Source organism: Hemitrygon akajei, chromosome 10 (assembly GCF_048418815.1).
Source record: "Hemitrygon akajei chromosome 10, sHemAka1.3, whole genome shotgun sequence".
In the NCBI taxonomy this organism is placed as follows: domain Eukaryota; kingdom Metazoa; phylum Chordata; class Chondrichthyes; order Myliobatiformes; family Dasyatidae; genus Hemitrygon; species Hemitrygon akajei.
In genome coordinates, this window is record NC_133133.1 from 157,362,351 (window position 1) to 157,385,822 (window position 23,472).

Genomic DNA, 23,472 nt, shown 5'->3' on the forward strand with positions numbered 1-23,472 from the left:
GGATCAGCAGAATCAGGTTAAAGACTTTAATACAGATTGATAAATTTAAAAAAAAAATTTTGTTACCTGCACAGTATCCTGAGCGATGTCTTGGAATGAGTGTTAATAGAGATTTTTGAAAATTGGTGTAATTTACAAATCTGGGCTTCATTCTAATTTTCAAAGCCAAATGTTAAGCAAGTTGTTTCTGATGTGGACATAGCAGTTCACTTTTTCATTATGTATGCTTGAATATTTCTTTAGCCAAAGAATGTATTCCATCCACTACCTTGATCACTTTAGAAGAGGATTAATTTTTATGTTTAAAAGAATGAGGCACTTTACTAAATTTCATGTTATTTTATAAGAAAGTGAAATATAATTCTTATGTTTCTTATAAAATAATTGATTGGCATTATGAAGTACACCATCCTTTACCAGAACATCCAAAAGTATAATTGAAACAAAAATCTAGGTTAAAGCTGTCATCAAGTAACTTGGAAAGTACAGCAATTTTGTGAATGAAAATCTGCAAATTAATCTTGGAGCTCTGGATGTGAGTATGTGGTTGGACTAAATACTGGAATGAAGTAGCAAAGGTATTGAGCCTTTAAAAAAATGCATAGAACATGTTGTTAGTTTGGTTTCAAAGGTATTCAACAGCTTTTTACAAAATATCGTTTTTAACTATGAAGCTAAGCTTTAAATGGGAGCAATGGATACTATAATAACCTGGGTGATTCACTTCTCCATTTGGGGAAAAAGAAGATATAGTATTCAACAAAGTTAAATTTAATTTTGATCATTTTAAATGTTTAATAGAAGATTGATATCTAATTACAATATATTGTCAATATTTATACAGTAATGTATCATTGAGACTTCTCACAAGGCAGTCTTAATGAAGCTTATGAAATCTGTCATCCTAAATGCAGACTTGAAACAATTAGGCTCATCAATTATTTTATGCTTATTTTTGGCAGGCTGCACTCGCAGAGAGTAGTTTACCTTTACTTAGTAACCCAAGCCTGATAAACACCACCTCCAGTGGCTTACTGCAGGCAGCCCACGAAGACCTCAATGGTTCACTGGATCACCTCGACAGCAATGGGAATATCAGCCGAGGATGTTCTCCACAGCAACATATGTAAGCATCTGCAACACATATACGTTAGTTTTATTGGCAGGCACAAAGAAGTATTTTGTTCACTTTTTATTATAAAAGCATAACAAGGATATCTGGCTTCATTCTATAATCTATCTCTGTCTTCCGTCTACAATCTATATATAGGCCAGCAAAGTATTTTGCACCTTGTTGTTGGTGTCAGAAAATTCTAGTGCATGAACAGAAGTGATTACATATTCAACTTTAATTACTTGCAGTCCTATGTTGGAGGGTTTTATATGTTATGTTTTATGCAAAAGGCCACTGTTCCAGTTAATATTTTGTAGCTAACTATGTGATTGATTATGTTAAAATCTTTTCTAGACCATCTTTTAATGGAGCAGTGAGAGTGATATCATTAAAAATTAATGTTCTGTGGGTTTCAGAAATATGCATATAGCTTTGAAAAGCCTGGTCCTAATCAGTGATGTCAAACATGTGGCCATTCTTTGTTTACTGACTTGCAGTGGGTGAACTCATTATGAGAATTCCCTTTAACTGGCTATAATGGAGGCACAAGGCAAAAACAGGCTGTCTTTTCTAAACATTAATACAACTGATGTGGTAAGAATACAGATATTTACAGGAACAGCAACTCCATTTATCAATATAACAGACATAATATTTTTTTTCAGAACACCGTAATTATTTTTCACCTGTAATAATACAAAAGACGTACATAAGAGTATATGGGTCACATTTGTAAGCTATTAAATGTACGTGTGGATCTCTGTATAAAAAATCAGCCGTACATAATGTAACATCAGCCTTGTTTGTCTTCACAAATATAAATATAGCAGCAAGTTTGAAATACTGATAAATGTGGATAAGAGGAGAAAAGGAAGGAGAGTCCCCTCCTTCCCTTTCTCTGATGATCTACTCTCCTCTCCTATCCAATTCCTTCCTCTCCAACCCTTTATCTTTCCAACCCATCTGGCTTTGCCTATAACCATCTACCTATTCCCCTTCCCTTCCCCCGACCTTTTTTTCTAGCGTCTTACCCTTCCTTTTCAGTCCTGAAGAAAGGGCTCGGCCCGAATTGTCGACTATTTCTTTATTTCCATAGATGCTACCTGACTTGCTGAGTTCCTCCAGCATTTTTGCGTCCATTGCTTTGGATTTCCACCATCTCCAGACTATCTTATGTAAATATAACATCTGTAAGTTTCATTCAGTTAAAAGCTGTAGCCAGCATTCTCTTTTTATTTGGGGAGGATGGACAAGTTGAGGCGGGAGATTAACTAAAACAGAAGTAACCGGAAATTGGTGTCAGGAATCTTAAGGCAGTGGAAAATAAAGCCATCATGTGGACAATTGTGATATGTGTCAATGGGCAAAAAGGCTGCGAAGGCAAACTGGGTGGTATTGCCAATTTCTGTGCTGTATGGCTCTATGGCTATAATTCATTGCAGAGGAATGAAGGTAACTCTCTTAGTAGCTGAATTTTGGCATCAGTTCCAGAGTAGTTTCAGAAAGTCATGGTAAAACTGCAAAATAGAAAATTAATTTTACTTTGCTTCTGAAGTATCACCACCATTTTTCAAGCATTAGGTGGGGTACAAAAGACTAGAGAGAGGAGGGAGAAAGAAATACAGTTCAAGAGATGAGACTTCTGTGGGCCTTTTGTTTTAACTGCTGCCCTCAACAATTTCAAGCCCATTGGATGAGGGAAATCCAAATCACTAGTGCAAAATTTGTCTTCGGTCTCTAACTAAACGCATGCTTGTATTTGCTGTAAAGGATGTGGATGAGAAGTAAGAGGAGTCCAAGAATTGGTGTTGTCATAAGTTGTGGTGTGAATATGGGAGAAGTTAGTTCTAAAAATTCTCTGGCTAAAAATTTGTCGATTGGAAGGTAACCATCATAAATGTCATCCGTTCACTGAATAACAGTGTTGAAGATGGACAGTCATATCAAAGATCAGGAATGAAAGGGAGATGTAGATTATCCTTGTTACACTTAAGTAAGAAGTCATTTGAGGCTTTGATCTATAACAGGACAAAAATATAATTGAGGACATTTAAAAACAAAACTATGGTTGTGATGGGCATGATATTAGGGAGCAACAACACAGCAAGGAAAAAACAGGTTGGAGATGGCATTTATAATGACAAGGAGTGAGTGATCAAGTGTTTTTTTTTAAGAAGAGGGAGAATGGCACCAGCTTTGATGGAGAGGAGGACAATACTTTTGGGGAAAGCTGTAATAAAATCAGTTTGTATCTAAAATTAATCTTGTAAGACCAGGACTACAGCCTTGGGCCAAACTAAAAGTAATATAAGCTGCTGCTGATGCTCTGCCCTGTATGATCACAGCATATCTTCTTCTTAGGAAAGGGAGATTAACATTCTCCTTAGCACTAAGTGCTGGCGGAGATCAAACTGTGGATTTCTTTATGGATGCCAACTTTTGAGCAAAGTTTATAGTATTTTAAGTCTGCAAGAATTCTATTCCCTTCATGTGAGTCACTATGGCAGATAGCTATTATAGATATGTTCCCTTAAATGAGATTGTTCCCATAATGATGAAATACTAATTTAATTTATGGGATTAAAATAGGTGATTTTTTTTTTCCAGCATATAATTTCATTAGTGACAATGAAAATACATGATCCAGTCCCAAAACACCTAGAGTAACAATTCTTCAATGATTTCATGTAGCTAGTAAACGTTTTAACTAGTTTAAATGCCGAAGTTCATTATCAGTTTGTTAGCTCCACTCTTTTTGAGGAAATATCTGCACATATTTAAATTAAATTTCTCTATATTTGGTGGGGAGGAAGGTATGGTCTTTTGAGTGGTGGCGAGAGAAGAATAACATCGTAACATGTAAAAAAAAGGCTGGGATTATTGTAAGCATAGAAAAGGTGAACTCTACGACTGTTGCAGAATCGATGAACATATTTCAAAGAAGAATGTATGTCTTGAAGATGCTGTGGTAGAATTATCTATGAGTGATAACGAAGGGTTTAGAGCAAAATTATAGTGTAATAAGTAGTGTGTTTAATTGCATTGTGACATGGGAACTGAATATGGATTCACACCAACACAGTTTGAAAACTTGCTATTCCTTTAAAATCAAATCAGAAGCTGTTTAGGTAGTTTGGAGAAGTCTGTTCTATGAATATATAATCAAAGAATTATGTGAAACAGATAGTAAAGGAGCTGCTTGAACAGCATTGGTGTCAGCAGGATCGGTCCATATCATGTGAAGGCTTTTCCATAAGACAATAAGATACAGAGCAGAATTAATCCTGCCCAGTCTGCTTCACCTTTCAATTGTAACTGATTTTATTTTCCATCCTGTAGAGCAAGGGTCTCCAACCTGAGGTCCACTGACCTCTTTGGTCTGTGGCATTAAAAAAGTTGGAAACTCCTGTTGTAGAGATCTGTGAGAAAGATATATAACTGACGTGTAGAGGAGATACACAAGGATAAGGGTCAGGTTATGTGGAAAGACCGCAAAAGCTGCAGTTGAATTTTCACCTGAGAGCAGGTAAAGGGAAAAATTAGTAGTTCACAATCATGTTGCCCATTATTAACAGATGATTAATGACAAACATAAATAAATATAAAATAATTGGCACATGCAGTAATGATATGTCAGTGAGTTTAAGAAAGTGTGATATGATACAGAATGAGGTGTCTAAAAGGATAGAGGAAAGAGATTCAAAAACACCTTTCAAATAGGAAATGGATATACTGTATATATTCAAAGGGGTAAAAGTGCTTTATGAAAAGAGTTAGACAAAGTGAATCTCTTCTTTTGACGATTTGGCAGATATGAAACATCACAGTAAGGAAATTGTGCCAAGTAATCATAAACTCTGCCAAAGCATGACGTATAAACCTGGGCACCACTGTAATGACTTCAGAGAGGGTGCAGCAGAAGTATACCAGAAAGAATGATTAAATGCAATTGTATGGAGAGGTCACAGAGCTGGCAATGTTCTTTTTTAAAACAGCAAATGTTAAAAGGAGATTAAAATCAAGGGTAGTTACATCATAAGGATAAGAAAGTTACTGAAATTACTTTGGGCCTTGAGAATGTGGGGACTACTTCCAACTTTGTGCTCCTTAACCAAGGAAGGATCTACTTGCCTTGGAGAGGATTTAGCAAAGATTTATTAGATTGATTCTTAAGATGAAAATGTGATCATTTGAGGAAGGATTGCATGGAAAGAGACTGTATTTCTCATGTTCAAAAGTTTAAACAGTGATCTTATCAAAACAAGGCTACAGAGAGTAGAGACTCTAAGGTATTTCTGCTGGTTCTGGAATCCAGAGGTTCGAGGATGAAAGGTGGAGTTGGCCTGACTTAGCTTAAGAGGCTGACAGCAAATACAGTATGCTGTATTTATTTTGTGTATTAACATAATAACATGCTCTAGGGTACTTCACTCATCCACAGTTGGACAAAGAAAGGTACATCAGGGCAGTCAGAGATAGCCTAAGATCTAAAAGAAGAAAGAGGAGGAAATGAATTATTAGTGAGTGAATTCCAGAGATTTGTATAGCAGAATGGTAACATCGGAAGCTAGGTGGGGTTGGATAGGAGAACAGAACTGAAGGAATCTGGAGTTCCCATTTGGTTATAGAACTGGAAAGATGAGTCCGTGGAGAAATTTGATTACAAGGATGTGAATTCAGTAGAGGTGATTAGGGATTAGAAGTCGATGTACAGTAGCACGCTCTGATGTGATAGATAAATGAGATTTATTATAGTATACCTTCAACTGCACAACATGCAAGAAAGCATGTTTATGTTCATGTCGGCCACAACAGAATCAATGAAGGTTTCAGCAGTAACGGGGCTGAGGCAGCAACTGCCATGGCATTGTAAGGAAGCAGCTATTTAAAATAAGCAGTAAGCTGCTTTGCATTTGATTTGGTTTTTAAGAGATTACTGGCAGCAATAGCGGTTAATGTGACTACAGGTAGAAGCCTCTTCTATTCTTCATTTTGAATTATGCAGCTTCACAAATGAACTGTTGAATTACCCCCACTTTCCATCCCCCAACCTCTGGAAACTTCCTAATGGGGGATGGACATGCACAAGCACTAGACATCTGTAGTGAAGGTATGGCAGAGGAGCCAAGGAACCAGAAGTTGGCAAAATGGTGGAGAGCATGTGAGCAATTCTTGGTATAAATGGGATGGACTAATGGGAATATTCAGCAAGAGGGTCTCTCTGTAATCAAGTTTGAGAAATTTATGTGAGGAAATCTTGCCAGATAAATGCACTGAATATCTTCGCAGACATATAAAGTATATTCTCTGTTACTGTCTTTTTAATCTATAAAATAAACTCTTTGTCTGCTGTCTGTCTATTGTGTTCTGCTTTGGGGCAGTTCCTAATTCATCAGACACATGAAATTGATGGATCACTTACTGGGAAAGGAAACTAAGGCTTCTTTATGTTCTGTTACTTATTGTCTTTACTCTTCAAAGTGCATTCTCCTAAGAAGGATACAGCCAATGATCTTTATAATAGGTAAAAAGCTCTAATGGATCTGGACATCAATCTTATAACCAGTGAGAGTGCTGGTCTCAGCCCAAAATGTCGACTGTACTCTTTTCCATGGATGCTGCCTGGCCTGCTGAGTTCCTCCAGCATTTTGTGTGTGTTGCTTGGATTTCCAGCATCTGCAGATTTTCTCTTGACAGTGCTCTGCTTTCCATTTCCTGAAACTGACTGGACTGCTGCCAAAAGTAATCCTTCAGACTTGAACTGGAATACTATTACTGAACAAAGATTCAGTAGGCGGCCAAGTATCCTGCTGGGTGCAACCCAGTACTTCGAGTCTATCTTCTGAACCTAGGCAGTCGTGGTGGGGTGGAGTTGAGCTCAAATGTTTTTGACTCCTGAAAAAACAAAATTTCAGTCCAAGGAAGGAAGAAAGAAGGCACCGTGGCACATCTAGCTGAGTTGCTGACTCACAACACCAGAGACCTGGGTTCAATCCTGATCTCGGATGTTGCAGTATGCATGTTCCCCCTGTGACTCCATGGGTTTCTTCCAGGGTTTTATTCCTCCGTATGCCAGATACAAGTGGATTGGAGGTAAATTAGCCACTCTAAAATGCTGCTAGTGTGCAGATGAGTAGTGGAATCTGAGGGGAGCTGATAAAAATGTGGGAAGAATAAAATCTGAGAAAAATGGGGTGGGACGGTAGTGTAGTGGTTAGCACAATGCCTAACTACACCATTGACCCAAGTTCAATTCCCGCTGCTGCCAGTAATGAGTTTGTATGTTCTTCCTGTGAACGTGAGGGCTTCCTCCGGGTGCTCCAGTTCCCTCTCACCATCCAAAGAGATAACGGTTGGTAGGTCATTGTAAATTGTCCCATGATTGGGCTAGGGTTAAATTGGGGGATTGCTGAAAAGGCCAGAAGGGCCTGTTCCGTGCAGTATCTCAATAAAAAATATATATAAATAGATCGTTAATCACAGAGTGACACAGCATGGAATACATCTCTCAGCCATGCTGACCATTTACCATCAATCCTTCTTATCCATGTGCTTATAAATGTATGTTTTTTTGTTATTATTGTACCAACCTCAATCACTTTCTCTGATAGCTCATTCCAGGTATGCACCACCCTCTTTGTGACGAGGTTGTTCCTCGGGTCCCTTTTAAAACCTCACCCTCTTACCTTTAAACGTATTCCCTTTAGATTTTGGTTTAGACAGGCTGTGTGCATTGTCCTATCTATCTCCCTTATGATTTTACAAACCTCTTTATTCTTTGGAGCATAGATTTGAAAGTGCTTTATTTATCAGATGTGCTTTGAAACATACAGTGAAATACATTGTTCGCATCAACGGCGAACGCAGTTTGAGAACGTGCTGGAGGTAGCTTGCAAGTATTACCATAGTTTTGGTGCCAACATATCATGCCCACAACTTATCAATCTGAACCATAACCTGTACATCTTTGGAATGTTGAAGGACACCTGAGCATCCAGGGAAAATCCACACCAGCACTGGGAGGACATACAAACTCCTTACAGACAGTGGAGGGAATTGAACTCCAATCACGCATTGCAGGTGCCGAAAGGAGACCAAGGAGTGACATTGTCGTACATTGTACATGCTCATCCATACTGGTTATATATCTAAATAATGGACAACAGTAAACTCAGCACCAATTCCTGTGGCTCATCACTAGTCACAGGCCTCTAATCCAAAAAATAACAAAGTTCTACCTTCACCTATTGCTTCCTGCCATAGAGTTCATCCAAGTAGCTAGCTCTCTCTGAATGGCAAGTGATATAACCTTCTAGACTTGGCTTACCACGTGAGGAATGTCCACTGTCTTGTTTCTCTCTTCAAAAAAAATCTCTAAATATGGTTGATAGTCAGCATTGAGTGAGTGGGTCTATTTTTGAGCTATATCTGTCTCTGACTCTATGAATGAATGACAAAAAGACCAGGCCAAACATAAGTCCAACAATTCTGAACCTACTGCCTATTTTGAACAGTAGTGGTGTTCCTCAAGGGTCTGTGTTGGGACTTCTTTTTACATTATATGTCAATGATTTGGATGATGGAATTGATGGCTTTGTGGCCAAGTTTGTGGATGATACAAGGGTAGGTGGAAGTGTAGGTAGTTTTGAGGAAGAAGCAGAAATAGAAGGACTTAGATCAATTAGGAGAATGGGCGAAGAGGTGGCAGATGGAATATAGTGTCGGGGAGTGTATGGTCATTCAATTTGCCAGAAGAAATATCAGCATAGACTATTTTCTAAATGGAGAGAACATTAAAAATTCTGAGTTGCCAAGTGACCTGGGAGTCCTTGCGCAGGATTCCTCTAAAGGTTAATTTGCAGGTTGGGTCAGTGGTGAGGAAGGAAAATGCAACATTAGCATTACTTTCAAGAGAATTTTAATAAAAAGGCAAGAATGTAATGTTGAGGCTTTATAAAGCATTGGTGGGGCCTTACCTGGAGTATTGTGAGCAGTCTTGTGCACCTTATCTAGGAAAGAATGTGCTGCATTCAGAGAAGGTTCAAAGGAGGTTTACAAAAATGATTTTGGGATTGAAAGGCTTGTCGTATGAGGAGCATTTGATGACTTTGGCCCTGTACTTACTGGAATCAAAAGAATGGAGGTGCCTTCATTGAAATCTATCAAATGTTGAATGTTGAAAGGCCTAGACAGAGTGGATGTGGAGAGGATGTTTCCCATGGTTGGGGCGTGTAAGACCAGAGGACTCTGCCTCAGAATAGAGGGACGTTCTTTTAGAATTCTTTTAGATGAGGAGGAATTTCTTTAGCCAGAGAGTGGTGAATATGTGGAATTTGTTGACACAGGTGGCTGTGGAGGCCAAGTCATTGGGTATATTTAAGGCAGAGGTAGATTCTTGATTAATCAGGACATGAAGGGATATGGGAAGAAGGCAGGAGATTCGAGCTGAGAGGGAAAATGGATCAACCTTGGTGAAATGGTGGAGCAGACTCGATGGGCTAAATGGCCTAATTCTGCTCCTATACCTTATGGTCTTATGGTCGAATGTTATGTATCAAACACAAGAATGGGTTAGGTTGATACTGGAGTTTATTGAATTACTTTCAAGCATTCTGACACAATTTATACCAATAAAACAAGCATATTCTTGTGTTGTGACATAGCTCATGGAGTGTCTAGTTGACCTTTAAACAATAAAATTTGACTTACCTTTGCCCTCATAACTTTCCCTAAAACATTCACAGGAAAGATAGCTAAGTTGACTTTAACAGATGCTGTCAGTGGAGGTCCACCCTCCCGGAGGTAGCTATAGCAACTGACTTCGCAGTGATATTTCAGTGGGGTAGGAAGACATGTTTATCCTTATAATAGTTTGAAGCCATTATATCACAAGGTCATAACTTGCTAGCTGTTAAATGGAAAAATTGGGACTGAAAGTCAATGAACCATGAAAGGTGTGCCAGCTTTGGCTTTCATTGTGTCATATTGTTGTGGTTTCAGAACCTACATAATCCAGATGCACTGTGTGGTACAGTCCTGGGTTGCATTGTCTAAAGGGAGTTATTGGAGTTTGCTCCTGTATCCCTGTGAATAAATATTACAGAAACAAATTATCTAGTCGTTATCATGTTTCTGTTCATTGCATTGTATGCAAAGTGTCTACTGTGTTTTCTACATTTAAAGAGTGACTACCATTGATTCATTGGTCTGAATTGTGTCAGCATGCATGAAAGGGGCTTGAAAGGGATTCACTAAACTCCAGTTCTTACCTAACCCGTTCCTGTGCTTGACAAATACAAAAGAGGCAGTAGTTTCAGAATTGTTGAACTTTATTTTATGCTGTAACTACATCTGTGTTGTCAAATTCTGCATATATCAATAGATATTATTGGTAAGAACCATTGAAAAGTATTGAAAATAGGAGCATGGCTAACCTGTCTGCCTCTCCAGCCTGGTCTGCTATTCAATATGATCATGATTGATCATCTACTTCAGTATCCTGACCCTGCTTTCTACCTATATCCCTTGATCCCTTTTGCATTAAATATTTTTATCTCTGTCCTGAATATATTTAATGACTTGTCCTCCACCAGCATTTGTGAAACAGAATACTACCCTTCTCTGGGTGAGGAAATATCTCCTGATCCTGTCTTTAAATTGACTATCCCATTCCCTAAGGCTGTAACTTCTAGTTATGGATTCGCAATCCACTGGGAACATCAGCTCTTCGGATAGTGTTCCATGCCCGTTAGAATTTCAAAGGTCCTGTAAGATCCCCATTCTTTCTTCCAAACTCCATATCAGATCAATTGACCCTATTTATTCTCACGTAACTGATCTGCCATCCCAGAGATCAGTCCAATGGCAAGGTACGAACAGCCTTCCTCAGATCAAAACTGTACATTGAACTCCAGCTGGTGTCTGATTCAAGCTGGTACCTGCAGTAACATATCTTTGCTCCTAGAATCAAATCTTCTTGCATTGAAGAGCAACATGGCATTTGTCTTCCTAAATGTTGACTCCACCTGAATGCTTGTTTTCAGTGACCTGTGAACAAGGGCCAACAGATCCTATTCTACCTCCCCCTTGTTTTATTCACCACTATTCAGATAATAATCTATCATTCTGTTACTAGAATCAATGTATATAGCATAACATTTATCTAAGGCATACTGCACCAAATGTGCATTTGCTGTATCTCCCAGCTTGTTCAAATTACACTAGAGCATTTTTGCACCTTCCTGATAGCTAAGATGCTACCACACACAGGCTTGTGTCATTGAAAACTTGGATTTTTTTTTTCTTTTCATATTTGACAAAGCCTTTACTCAATTGTATTACTCCCTGTAAGTTTATAGTTATGATCTACTTTCAACCTTCTTAATCATTCTTCTTCTTCTTCTTCGTCTTCTTCGTCTTCTTCGTCTTCTTCTTCTTCTTCTTCTTCGTCTTCTTCGTCTTCTTCGTCTTCTTCGTCTTCTTCGTCTTCTTCGTCTTCTTCTTCTTCTTCTTCTTCTCTCCCAGTCCTCATGGCTATCCATTTTTAGCAGCTGAAGCCTAAACTTGGTGATACCTTCCAAGCATTTGGTAGAGATGGTTGTCTAGCCATTAAGCGCTTGAAAACACATAAGGGCATTTTTAATACCATTTGTTTTAATAAAAATAAACTTTAATCATAATAAAAAATAATACAAGAATAAACTGTTAAATGCCTTTTTATTCTTTGCATTCATAGTCCTCAAGACCCACACCACCAGGTTCTGCAACAATTATTACCCCTCAGTCTTCTTTAACCAGAAGGCATAACTTCACTCAACTTGACTTGCCCCATCATTGAAGTGTTCCCACAATCTATGGACTCACTTTCAAGGATTCTTCATCTCTGTATTAGTTATCTATTTATTATTATTATTAATTTTTTTCTTTCTTTTGTATCTACACAGTTTGTTGTCCTTTGCAGACTGTTTTCCTACCCTGTTGGTGTGGTATTTCATTGATTCTATTATGGTTATTGGATTTATTGAGTATGCCGCAAGAAATTAAATCTCAGGGTATATGGTGACATAGAATAAATACACTTTGAACAATACTTTTGATACTTTTCTATTGTATTCCTATACATCAATAGCACTACTGCCTCTCATGTGGTACTCAGGGGTGGTATACTGCTACAATAATAACTAAGGGATTTCCTCCTCCAACCTGGCCCCTCCCTGTCCAGTAGGAGAAGAACCTTACCTGTGACTCTTCCCCACCGAGCCCTTGTGGTGGCTGCCCCAAGCTTCAATGTATCCTTCAGCACATACTCCTGAAGGCTGGAATGTGCCATTTGGTAGCATTCCTCCACGGACATCTCGGGGTGCTGGCAGACCAACAGATTTTGAGCGTCTCTCACTGAGTTCCTGATCTGCCAGCAGCACTTGGTGTTTGCCTCCATGTGTGTCCCCAGGATCAGCCCGTAGACCAGAGAGTCCTCTGTCATGCAGCTGCTCGGGATGAACTACAACACAGGCCCTTTCACCTTTCTCCACAACCGCTTTGCAGACCCGCAGTCTTCAAAGAGATGAACTGCTGTCTTTTCCCCATTACAGTCATCCTGCGGGCAGTGTGCTGTGGGAGTGATGCATTGTGCATGCAGGAAGGACCTGACTGGAAGGGCCCATCTCACTGCCAGACAGACAAGGTCTTGGTGCCTGTTGGTGAAGCCTGGAAATGAGGCATTCTGCCAGATAGTCTGGACACTTGATACCATTCTATTTTCGACAGGTATCAGGTGACACAGACACAGTGTTAAGCCGGATCATGTTTGAGGCTTTTGGCTATATCTAATTGGCCTTTTTAATATGCTGGCCAAATACATAGATGACTGAGCCATCTATGCCCATGCCCCTTGTAATTTCTTAATGGTCTGAGTCACCATTGTAGCTCTCTAGAGGACCTTTCTAAATTTTGACTCTTTCTTGTGACATTTTGTTTAATTACGTCCACTCTTTTTAAATGTGATTTGCATTTAATTCCCATTACCTACTAGTAGTTATATCTTTAATCCCAGTAGAGAATATGCCCAGAGTTGTGAATCATTATGCAGCTATACTCAGACACCAAGCATTGCTGTGTCCTAATGGCACTTCAGTTTCTGGCAAAACTTAAATCAGCTCAAATTAAATAAAATCCACTCTATCTTGAAGATAAGTATAGATCCAGACTTTCCTGCCTGGTGTTTTCATTTCATTTCTTAAAATAAAGTTTGTGACAGAAATGTTATTATGATGAAAAAAGTTATCCTGAAAATATCTGCTTGATAATTTGCAAAAACAGTATATTTCTGAATATACTGTTTTTGAATGGAGTTGACAGCACTTAATCTTCCCTTGGGAAATTTTACTGAAGGCACTTGAGTTACTCCTGAGAAAAGGGAGCAGCCAGAAAATGGGAGTCTGCATGGCAGCTTTTATTTTTAACTAAACTGAGTGATCCATCTAGTTGAAGCAGATGTAAGATTGTTTTTAAAGCTCTGTACCTGTTACTCAACTCCATGGCAAAATTCTGATTGATGCTTGTGTGTGCTATATATGTAGAGCAGCCTAATTAGCAATCCTGAAAGAACAACTGAAGACTGCTCAAAAAGCAGTCAAGTACTTTATTTTAAAGAAATATTGAATTCAGAATTACAGGCGTACTCTTGGCCTCGCTTGTCTTTGCTCATGCTTTCTTTCCCTACCATGTCTCTCTAAGTATATCGTGTTCCTGGCTTTCCCTTCACACCCAGAACTAAATGGGTGCTGGCCTGATGTAGAGCCAGTTTGAAGTTGATAAGAGTGAACTAATAAGGTGCATTGGGATACTACTGTAGTGCTAACAGATCGCCACTTTCTTTCAAATTAAGCAAATATGGACATTGGAGCAGACAACCCTGATAGGATGATTGTGTTGTGCATGTCTGACACAAACTACACCCCTTTTTATGGGAATGAATAGCCCTTTAAAGTCTATTAATCGCAAAATTAAAATATCCAGCCAAAGAATTTAAGACAAATATAGTAGCATGCTTCTATGATGACATTAAATACTGAAGGCATCGCAACAAAACATTCTGTTTTTTGGTGGCATCTCCCTTCTAGTGCTTTTACTGACTTAATTGTTATGACGTTCAATATGAACTCTTAAAATTTCTAGTTCATCTGTGTTTTATTGTTTAAGCTGGGCACACATGGAAGAGTTCATAGTAACACTTCTATCACGCTAATTGATCTTTTGTACCCTTACAATCAACCCTAAAAAACAATGTAGCTACAGCAAGATTCAAAGGCAACTGCTTAAACTTCCCAAGTTCTAATTTTTAATGTTTCTCCTAATGAAGCATTTCTTACTCTAACAATTAGATAATAAGAAAAAGAAAATATTTTGGGATCTTGAATGTAATATTTTTAGTAATTAAGTGGTTAGCAGGATCTAATTTCAGCTAAGTGCCATGATTGAAGCAACCCAAGGTAATATATTGAATGAAGTTCAACATCTAACAAAGTTGAACGTGGAATAATACTTCAAGTTATGTTAGTTGATCTGGCTACACTGACATGGTTTTGTGGAAATATGTGCATATTCAGCACATTTGGAATATATACAAGGTCAACTGACTTTCCAGACAGACACACAGGAGACACTAACAAAATAGACACTGGATGAGTTTTGTGCACCCAATTCTGTTACGTACCCCATAACGGGTTAAAAGGACCAGCGGAAATGGAACACACCTGGACTCTGAGTCTTCTGTTAACAAACAATATTTTATTAGTAACTACGTAATAAAGTAATATAAAACAAGATAAGGCAAACAGGTTAGCAGAGTTTATGCATATATAAGTGTGTAAATATAAAACCCCAAACTTCTTCAAGCTCAGGTGGTAAATGATACAGTCTTACGATGGCATGGGAATGAAGTCAGTTCAGTTGGTGACATTGAGTTGAGTAGATTGAGGAGAGTGAGAGAGAGAGAGGTGATTTGTTTCCCAAGTAAGCTGATGCCGTCGATTCCTCCACGTCGTCCTCCGAAGTCCTGTTGAAGTCACCGACTGTGACCCCACGAAAGGGACGGTCTTCACGTGGTGAAGCTATCAACCCAGGTAAGGGTTAAACACACTGATAGCTACCCACCGGTCACCCCGTTTCCACACTGCGAGCAAAACCCACACTTTCGTGGGCACACAAAGCTCATCCAGTGTCTATTTCATCAGTGTCTCCTGGGTGTCTTTGTATATTCAAAACAAGCCGCAGGCTTGTTCATATTCCCTGTAGTTGATTCACCTAACCATTGGTTATTTTTCTATACTATGCAATAAAAATCTTGTATTTGCACAGAATTCCTGTCAAGTTTTCTATTATAAATTCCTATGTCCACTGGAGGGTATATGTAATTACAAAATGACAGGTTTACATTGGCCATTTCCAATATAAATATGGGCAAGGGAGTTTAAAATGGAAATATTAAAAATAAAGTTGAATTTAAATTGGAATTAGATTATGTTTGTAAATTCTGGCCCAATTATCCCCTGCATCCAACAACCCTACTACATCTGAGTATTGAATATGATTTGAAAACCTGTGGGCAGACCTAAACTTAATTCATAGCTTCCTATAGTTGCTTAAAAGTTGCTTTTAATTTTCAATAACATGCCAAGTGCTGATGAAATAAAACTAATTGGCTTCAATGTTTCAATGGCTAATCATTATTGGATCAATCAATTAATAACTCTCTGAGTTCCAAAAATGAGCAGAAATAAGAATATTCCTTAAAGAGGAGTGATACTAATTATCTCCTTTAGCAGTTGCTGTTTTATCATAATTATGCTAGAACAATCCATAAAATTTGAGATGTAGTTTCAGTGTTGGAAAACCCCTAATGACATATCTCAGTTGGGAGTGATGAGGAAAAGAATATTAAATCCCTGTGTATTGCATTTCCTCCAATAGATTTCTTTTGAGTTAGAGGTATCTTGGAAAATGCATCACCTATTAGCACACAAAAACAGCAAATGTAGAAGGGTCTCGGCCCGAAACATCGACTGTTTGTTCATTTCCATAGATGCTGCCTGATCTGCATTTTGTGTGTGTTGCAAATGATAGATTAAGCTGGTCTTTGGTGATATTGCCTGAAAGGAGATGAGGATAGTTAATCAAATCACAAACAAGAGAAAATCTGCAAATGCTGGAAACCCGAGCAACACAAACAAAATGCTGGAGAAACTCAACAGGCCAGGTACCTTCTACAGTAAAGAATACAGTTGATGTTTCGGGCCAAAATGAGTCCTGCCAGAGGATAGTTGATGTTTCATTGGGATTTTTTTATGCCCACGCAGCAGGCAGGTAAAGTTTCAATTTTTTAAAAATTACTGACGATGGGAATCTACTTTCAAGTCAATTTTTATTGCAGCCTATTTCCTTCTTGATGTAGACGACTGTCTAGTCTGTCTGAGGGAGTAGTGGATCATAAGTCCAGAAGGGCAAGGATAACAGATTTCTTTTCAATAGGACAGCAGTGAAACAGATGGGCATTTATAACAATATATTATAAATTTAAATTCCATAATTGGCATGATGATATTTGGGTTTCAAGATATCAATCCAGTAACTTAACCATTAGCAGAACTTACAAAATGCTGGAGAAACTCAGCAAGTCAGGCAGCAACTATTGGAAATGAATAAATAGTTGACATTTTGGGACAAGACCCTGCATCAGGGCTGGAAAGGAAGGGAGAAGGATCCAGAATAAAAAGGTGGGAGGAAGGGAGGAATACAAGGTGACAGGTGAAGTTCAGTGGGTGGGGGAGGAGTTGAAGCTGGCAGGAGGTACTGTAGGTGGAAAAGGTAAAGGGTTGGAGAAGAAAGATAGGAGAGGAGACTGGACCATGGGAGAGAGGGAAGGATGAAGGGCACCAGGGGGATGTGATAGGCAAGTGAGGAGAAGAGATAGGAGACCAGATTGAGGAATTGAAGAAGAGGGAAAGGGAAGTGGGAAAAATTACAAGAAGTTGGAGAAATTGATGTTCATGCCATTAGGTTGGAGGTTGCTTAGACAGAAAATAAGATGCTGCTCCTCCATTCTTTAATAGTGATACAACTAACAATGCAGTATTTTCTCAGTACTGTTTGCTTTATTTATGTATTCAGATCTGTACCAAATATTGCACTCAGATATTGTGGACTATTAATTGAGGCAAAGATTATGGAACGGAAGTGAATACTTCTCAGCACAGGACCAGGACTTTTACCCATGATGTTTTACCATTTAAAACTAAAACCCTGTGCCTGCACATAGTCCATACCCCTCTCTCCCCTGCCTGTTCACGTGCCTGTCTAAACACCTTTTAAATGTTGCTATTCTATCTGCTTCCACCACCTCCAATGGCAGTGTGTTCCAGGTACTGGCTACTCTCTGTAAAAACCTGTCTTGTAAATGTCCTTTAAAGCTTCTCTTTCTCTATTGCTTGACAATTGAACCCTGGAAACAAGATATAGTATCATTATATATAGTATCAATGCCTCTTTTGATCAAAATTTACTGTTAAAAGTAGTGATGAAAAACAAACTTATCAATACAGAGACACAACATAATTGTACTTGTAGGCAGTGCACATTGCTGTCCAAGATAATCTATCTTCCTTAAAGTTGAATGCCATTGCCTTACTCATTATTTGAATGAATTGGAAGGCATTGAATCCTGCACCTGCACAAAATAAAATCACCGTGGAATATGAGAGCTCGTTTCTTTCAATTGAAGTAAGCTTTTAAGCAGCATGGCAAATCCGAATTACTGTTAAGCAACATTTCTGCTACTAGAAACAACTTCGAGAAGTAAGCAGTTTAATACCTTCACTTCTTAATTGTTATGGATTTTTTTTCTGGTATTTCTCTGTTATAATACTCAATGCAATGTTTCTTCCCCTTGAATAACATCATAAAGTTGTACAGCATGGCCCAGCCTGTCCATGTGGTCCAAGTTGCCTGAACACGTGTCAGATGTTTGTGTTTGGCCACTCTAAACTTTTCCTATCTATGAACCTCTCTAGCATCTTTTAAATGTTTAATTGTGCATGCCCATTCCATTTCTTTTGCCACCTTATCCAATTACTTGTCCCCTCTGCGTAAAAGAAATAAACCTCCCTCTCAAATCTCTCTCAAATCTTTTCACTCTCTGAAAACCATGCCCCTATTTTTAAACTCCTCTGTCCTCGGAAATAGTCTTTAACTGTTTACCTTATCTTTGACTCTCATGATTTTATTTACCTCAAAAGGTCACCCCGCCACCTCCTGAGCTCTAGGGAAAAAGTTCCAGTAACGTCATTGTGAATGTTTTTGCACATCCTTTTCAGCTCAATGACATCATTTGTATAGCAAGATGAACTAAATTCTCAGATATTTCTGTTCTCTGGCACTCCTCAGAACCCTGCTATTTACTGGGCAAGTCCTCCTTTGGTCTAGCTTCCCAAAATACAACACTTATTCCAATTAAATTCCATCTAATATTTATTGGCCCACTTTCCCATTTAGACTGTACACATAGGAGCAGAATTAGGCCATTCCTCCCATTAAGTCTGCTCCACCATTTCATCATGGCTGATCCCAGATCCCACTCAAACCCATACTCCTGCCTCCTTTGATTCCCTGACTAATCAGGAAGCTATCAACTTCCACCTTAAATACACCCACGGACTTGGTCTCCACTGCAGTCTGTGGCAGAGCATTCCACAGATTCACTGCTCTCTGGCCAAAAAAAAAAATCATTTTTACCTCTGTTCTAAAATGTTGCCCCTCAGTTTTGAGGCTGTGCCCTCTGGTTTTAGATACCCCCACCACAGGAAACAAACTCTCCACATCCACCCCATCTAGTCCTTTCAATAATCGGTAGGCTTCAATGAGATCCCCGTGCATTCTACTAAATTTCAGTGAGCACAGGCCCAAAGCTGTCAAACACTCCTTATATGTTAACCCCTTTATTCCTGGAATCATTCTTGTGAACCTCCTCTGGGCTCTCTCCAATGGCAACACATTCTTTCAGAGATACGGGGCCCAAAGCTGTTGATGATACTCCAAGTGCATCAGACTTTATTAGACTAAAGTCTAATAAAGGCTCAGCCTTACCTCCTTGCTTTTCTATTCTATTCACCTTGAAATAAATGCCAACATTACATTTGCCTTTTTTTACCACAGACTCAACCTGTAAATTAACTTTCTGGGAGTCTTGCATGACGACTCCTAAGTCGCTCTGCGCCTCTGATGTTTGAACCTTTTCCGCATTTAGATAATAGTCCACACTATTGTTCCTTTTTACCAAAATGCGTTATCATACATTTCCCAACATTGTATTCCAGATGCCAATTTTTTGCCCTTACTTCCAATTTGTCTAGGTCCTGCTGCAATTGCATTGCTTCCTTAGCACTACCTACCCCTCCACCATCTGCAAACTTTGCCACAAAGCCATCAATTTCATTATCTAAATCACTGACAAATAATGTGAAAAGTAGCGTTTCCAATTCTGACCCCTGAGGAACACCACTAGTCACCGGCAGCCAACCAGAAAAAAGGCCCCTTTATTCCCACTCATTCCTCCTGCCTGTCAGCTGTTCCACTATCCCTGCCTGTGTCTTTCCTGTAAAAACATAGGATTTTATCTTATTAAGCTGCGCCATTTTCTGGCACCTTATCAAACGCCTTCTGAAAGTCCAAGTAAATGCCTCTCTTTTGTCCACCCTGCTTGTCACTTCCTCAAAGAACTCTAACAGATTTGTCAAGCAAGATTTCCCTTTACAGAAACCATGCTGATGTTAGTCTCCAAGTGCCCTGAAACTTCTTCCTTATTAATAGACTCCCAACACTTTCCCAACCACTGAGGTTAAGCTAACTGGCCTATAATTTCCTTTCTTTTGCCTTCCTCCCTTCTTAAAGAGTAGAATGACAATTGCAATCTTGCAGTCTTCTGAGACTATACCAGGATCAAGTAATTCTTGAAAGATCACGACCAATGCATCTGTTGTCTCTTCAGCAACCTCTCTCAGGACTCTGGGATGTAGTCCGTCTGGTCTAGATGACTTATTCACCTTAAGACCTTTGAGTTTGCCTAGCACTTTTTCCTTTGTAATAGCAATGGCACTCCCTCCTACTCCCTGACACTCGCAGACCTCTGGCACACTGCTAGTGTTTTCCACAGTGAAGACAGATGCAAAGTACCTATTAAGTTCATCTGCTATTTTTTTGTCCCCCAGTACTACCTCACCAGCATCTTTTGATCTAGATCTTGGTGTAATCTCAGATAACTTTTTTAAAAAACTCCCAATATGCTTCCAGTTTTGTGATATACCTCCACAATATTCCTAACCAAACCAACAATATGCTTATCCAAATCATTAATATAATTGATTAGGCAGATGCATGGATAATAGAAAAACAGAGAGGGCTATGTAGGAGCGAAGAGTTAGTTTGATCCTTAGTAAGTTATAAGGACAGCACAACATTGTGGGCTGAAGGTCCTGTACTGTGCTGAAGTGTTCTATGCTCTCTGACGATCAACAGGAAAGCCAGAACCTACCCCTGTAGCATGCCTCTGGTTATGGGCCTCCAATCTGATTAACAACCCTCCACTACCACCCTCTGACTCCTCTAAACTCTGACATCAAATTCATTTGGGTGTCTATTCTTGGTTCAGACTCTAAGCCAGTTGATCTGATTGGTTGATATAGTACATTGGTTCTCATTCTGTTGACACAGTCAGGTGGTGCTAGTGGAAGTATCAGGCCATTCTGATCTCTCACTCATAGCAATTTAGAAGCCAAACACTCATGGAAAGTAAATGGACAAGAACATATCAGTGACTAGCGAGCACCATGTTTTATGTGTTTTATACAGTCTGGACCATTTTACCCAAGGGAAAATGCTAAAGCTGAATAAGGTATTTAGTTGGATCGTTTCAGGCAGTAGATGTTCGGGACAAACTGCAAGAGAGAAAAGAAAACTAATGCATGTCATGAAGCACTACTGAAGTTTTAAAATGCCTCATATTCTGTGAATCATATTCGCAGCAAAGTATCTCAACTAGTTAGCTTTTTGTATTGCCAACTGGTGTTGAAAGGGCCAAGATACTATGAGATACTTCATCTAAACAGGAGAATGACCTCCCAGCAATTCGGCATATTCTCAAAGCAACATCCTATCAATGTTCTTTACACGTATTCAAGTTTGAACCCACAGTCATACACTTGTTCCATTTGTTGTACCAGAAAAAGTCTGAATATGTTGTGAACATGGAGAAGAACATATATTATGACAAAAAAATATTTTTTGTAGCAGTCTACATTTTTTAAACAAGACCTTGGAAGTGTTATCTGATAAACCGAGCAGTAAGCTGAGTAGGAAAGTGAGAGTTATTATCAGTTATTAAGCATATTCCAATATCAAAAATTAGATACTGGCAATTTTTCCACATGCTCTGAAGATTACAACACCTATGTTAGTAATAAGTTTGAATCATTAAAGGTAATTAAAAGGAATGGATCATAATGACAATTCAGTCTTTTAGTTGGCACAATTGCAAATTTTATTCTTTCTATCAGAAGCAATTAAAATATTTCTAAATCATTTTAAAACTAAAAGTAATCTGCACTTTAAATAACTTATTTCACTCTATTATCAAAAAGAAATACTAAATGAGCAATATAGAGAATATAATGAATTCTGTTAAGGTGTTTTAAGAGTGTACCCTCAGGCAGATGCCCATTTCTGCTCCTATTAGTGGTGTAAAGCTGCCGATTAGATCTAGGCCCCTGTCAAATTTGACTGCAAGTGTTCCAGCAGATGAAGAAGTAGGTGTCTGTGTTTCACTCTGAGCTTTACTCCTGGAAAAGTAGAGATTTTGGCTTGAACTACAAGTCATGAAAAAAACTAGAAAGAAGTGCAATCTTATAATAAACTTCTAATGATATTTTTGGGGATAGTTATGGGGCAGCATGTAGCATAGCAGTTAGCACAATCACTTTACAACACTGGTGATCACTGAGAAGGGTTCAATTCCCACTGTCTGTAAGGAGTTTGGGCATTTTCCTCCAGGTGCTCTGGTTTCCTCCCACATTCCAAAGACATATGGTTAGTGTTAGTCAGTTGTGGGCTTTCTATGTTAGCGCCAGAAGCATCGTGACACTTGCAGGCACTGACCAGCACAATCCTCACTGATTCGATATGACGCAAATGGTCCATTTTATTGTATGTGTGGATATACCATACCTGTGACAAATAGAGCTAATCTCTCTCCCTAATGACACCATTATGCTTTAGAACAATGAAACCTAGATTATAAGCATTTTCTGCTTTGTTGGGATGACTATAAGGTGCCAGTTTTATTATGTTTTTATTTCAAGTTGCTTATAGCTATATCTTTAAAAGTACTAGTAAAAAAAGTGAAAAGTACATTGCTATTCCTTGCCAGATGATACTTTATTTGTTAAGCTTCCAACATCAGAACTAAAAGAAAACCAGTGGTGTTTACTTACTGGTTACTGATAGATGTTTCAAAAAATAGTTGACCGATTGCCAAAATATCTAATAATTTTTAAAATATATTATGAAGTAAACAGAGATCAATATATAAATATTATAATAATTTCAGTTATTCAATATATAATTATGAGTATAATTTCAGTTTTAATGCTTGGAATAAGTATGAATAATTAGGATTGTTCAAAATCTACGTGGATATATTACCATCAGCTTCCACCAAGAAAACATTACTAGTATTACTCCTTAAAAATAATCAAAGATAGTTAATTTAATGTCGTTTCCTCTGGGTCTGACTTTTCCCACTAAATGTTTAAATTATGAATCCTAATGGCATTACAGAAACTGACCATGTGAGGGAACTGAATTAACAACACCATAGATAAAGCATTTAACCAAGGGTACTTTGGCAATTTATTTCAATTGAATGCTAATTCAGTCTCCTCCACCACTGAGGTCAGTGACGCCTTCCAGCTTGATTCCCTGATGATGCCATCCATGTTCTTGTCGAAACAAAAATATTTAATGAATCAGCAGGACATTCAATACATGTATAAATATGTGGTTCAAAGAAGAACCATACTAATGGGGAGACATAATTTACCATACACTGAAAAGGTAGGTTTTCATAAGAAAGCTATATATTCTTAAATTGTTCCCATGCCATAATAGTCTAAGACATCTTAATGCATTGATTGAAAATATTAGTTTTTGCAATTTTAGCAGAGATATTAAACAACTGAATTAAAACATTTAAACCATTTAAACTGCAGTAAAATAAATTGCACACGACCATCCTAAAATTTTATTAGTTGGTA

At 38.4% G+C, this 23,472-nt stretch overlaps 1 protein-coding gene across 18 annotated transcripts in view; it reads left to right on the forward strand.

The window, feature by feature from the left end:
- foxp2 (forkhead box P2) overlaps nt 1–23,472 on the forward strand; it is a 739,530-nt gene that overhangs the window by 709,270 nt on the left and 6,788 nt on the right. For all 18 annotated transcript variants that reach the window (XM_073059492.1, XM_073059478.1, XM_073059475.1 and 15 more), the window contains one exon: nt 963–1,126. In XM_073059492.1, the coding sequence (XP_072915593.1) occupies nt 963–1,126 (164 nt within the window). The remainder of the gene's footprint in view (nt 1–962; nt 1,127–23,472) is intronic.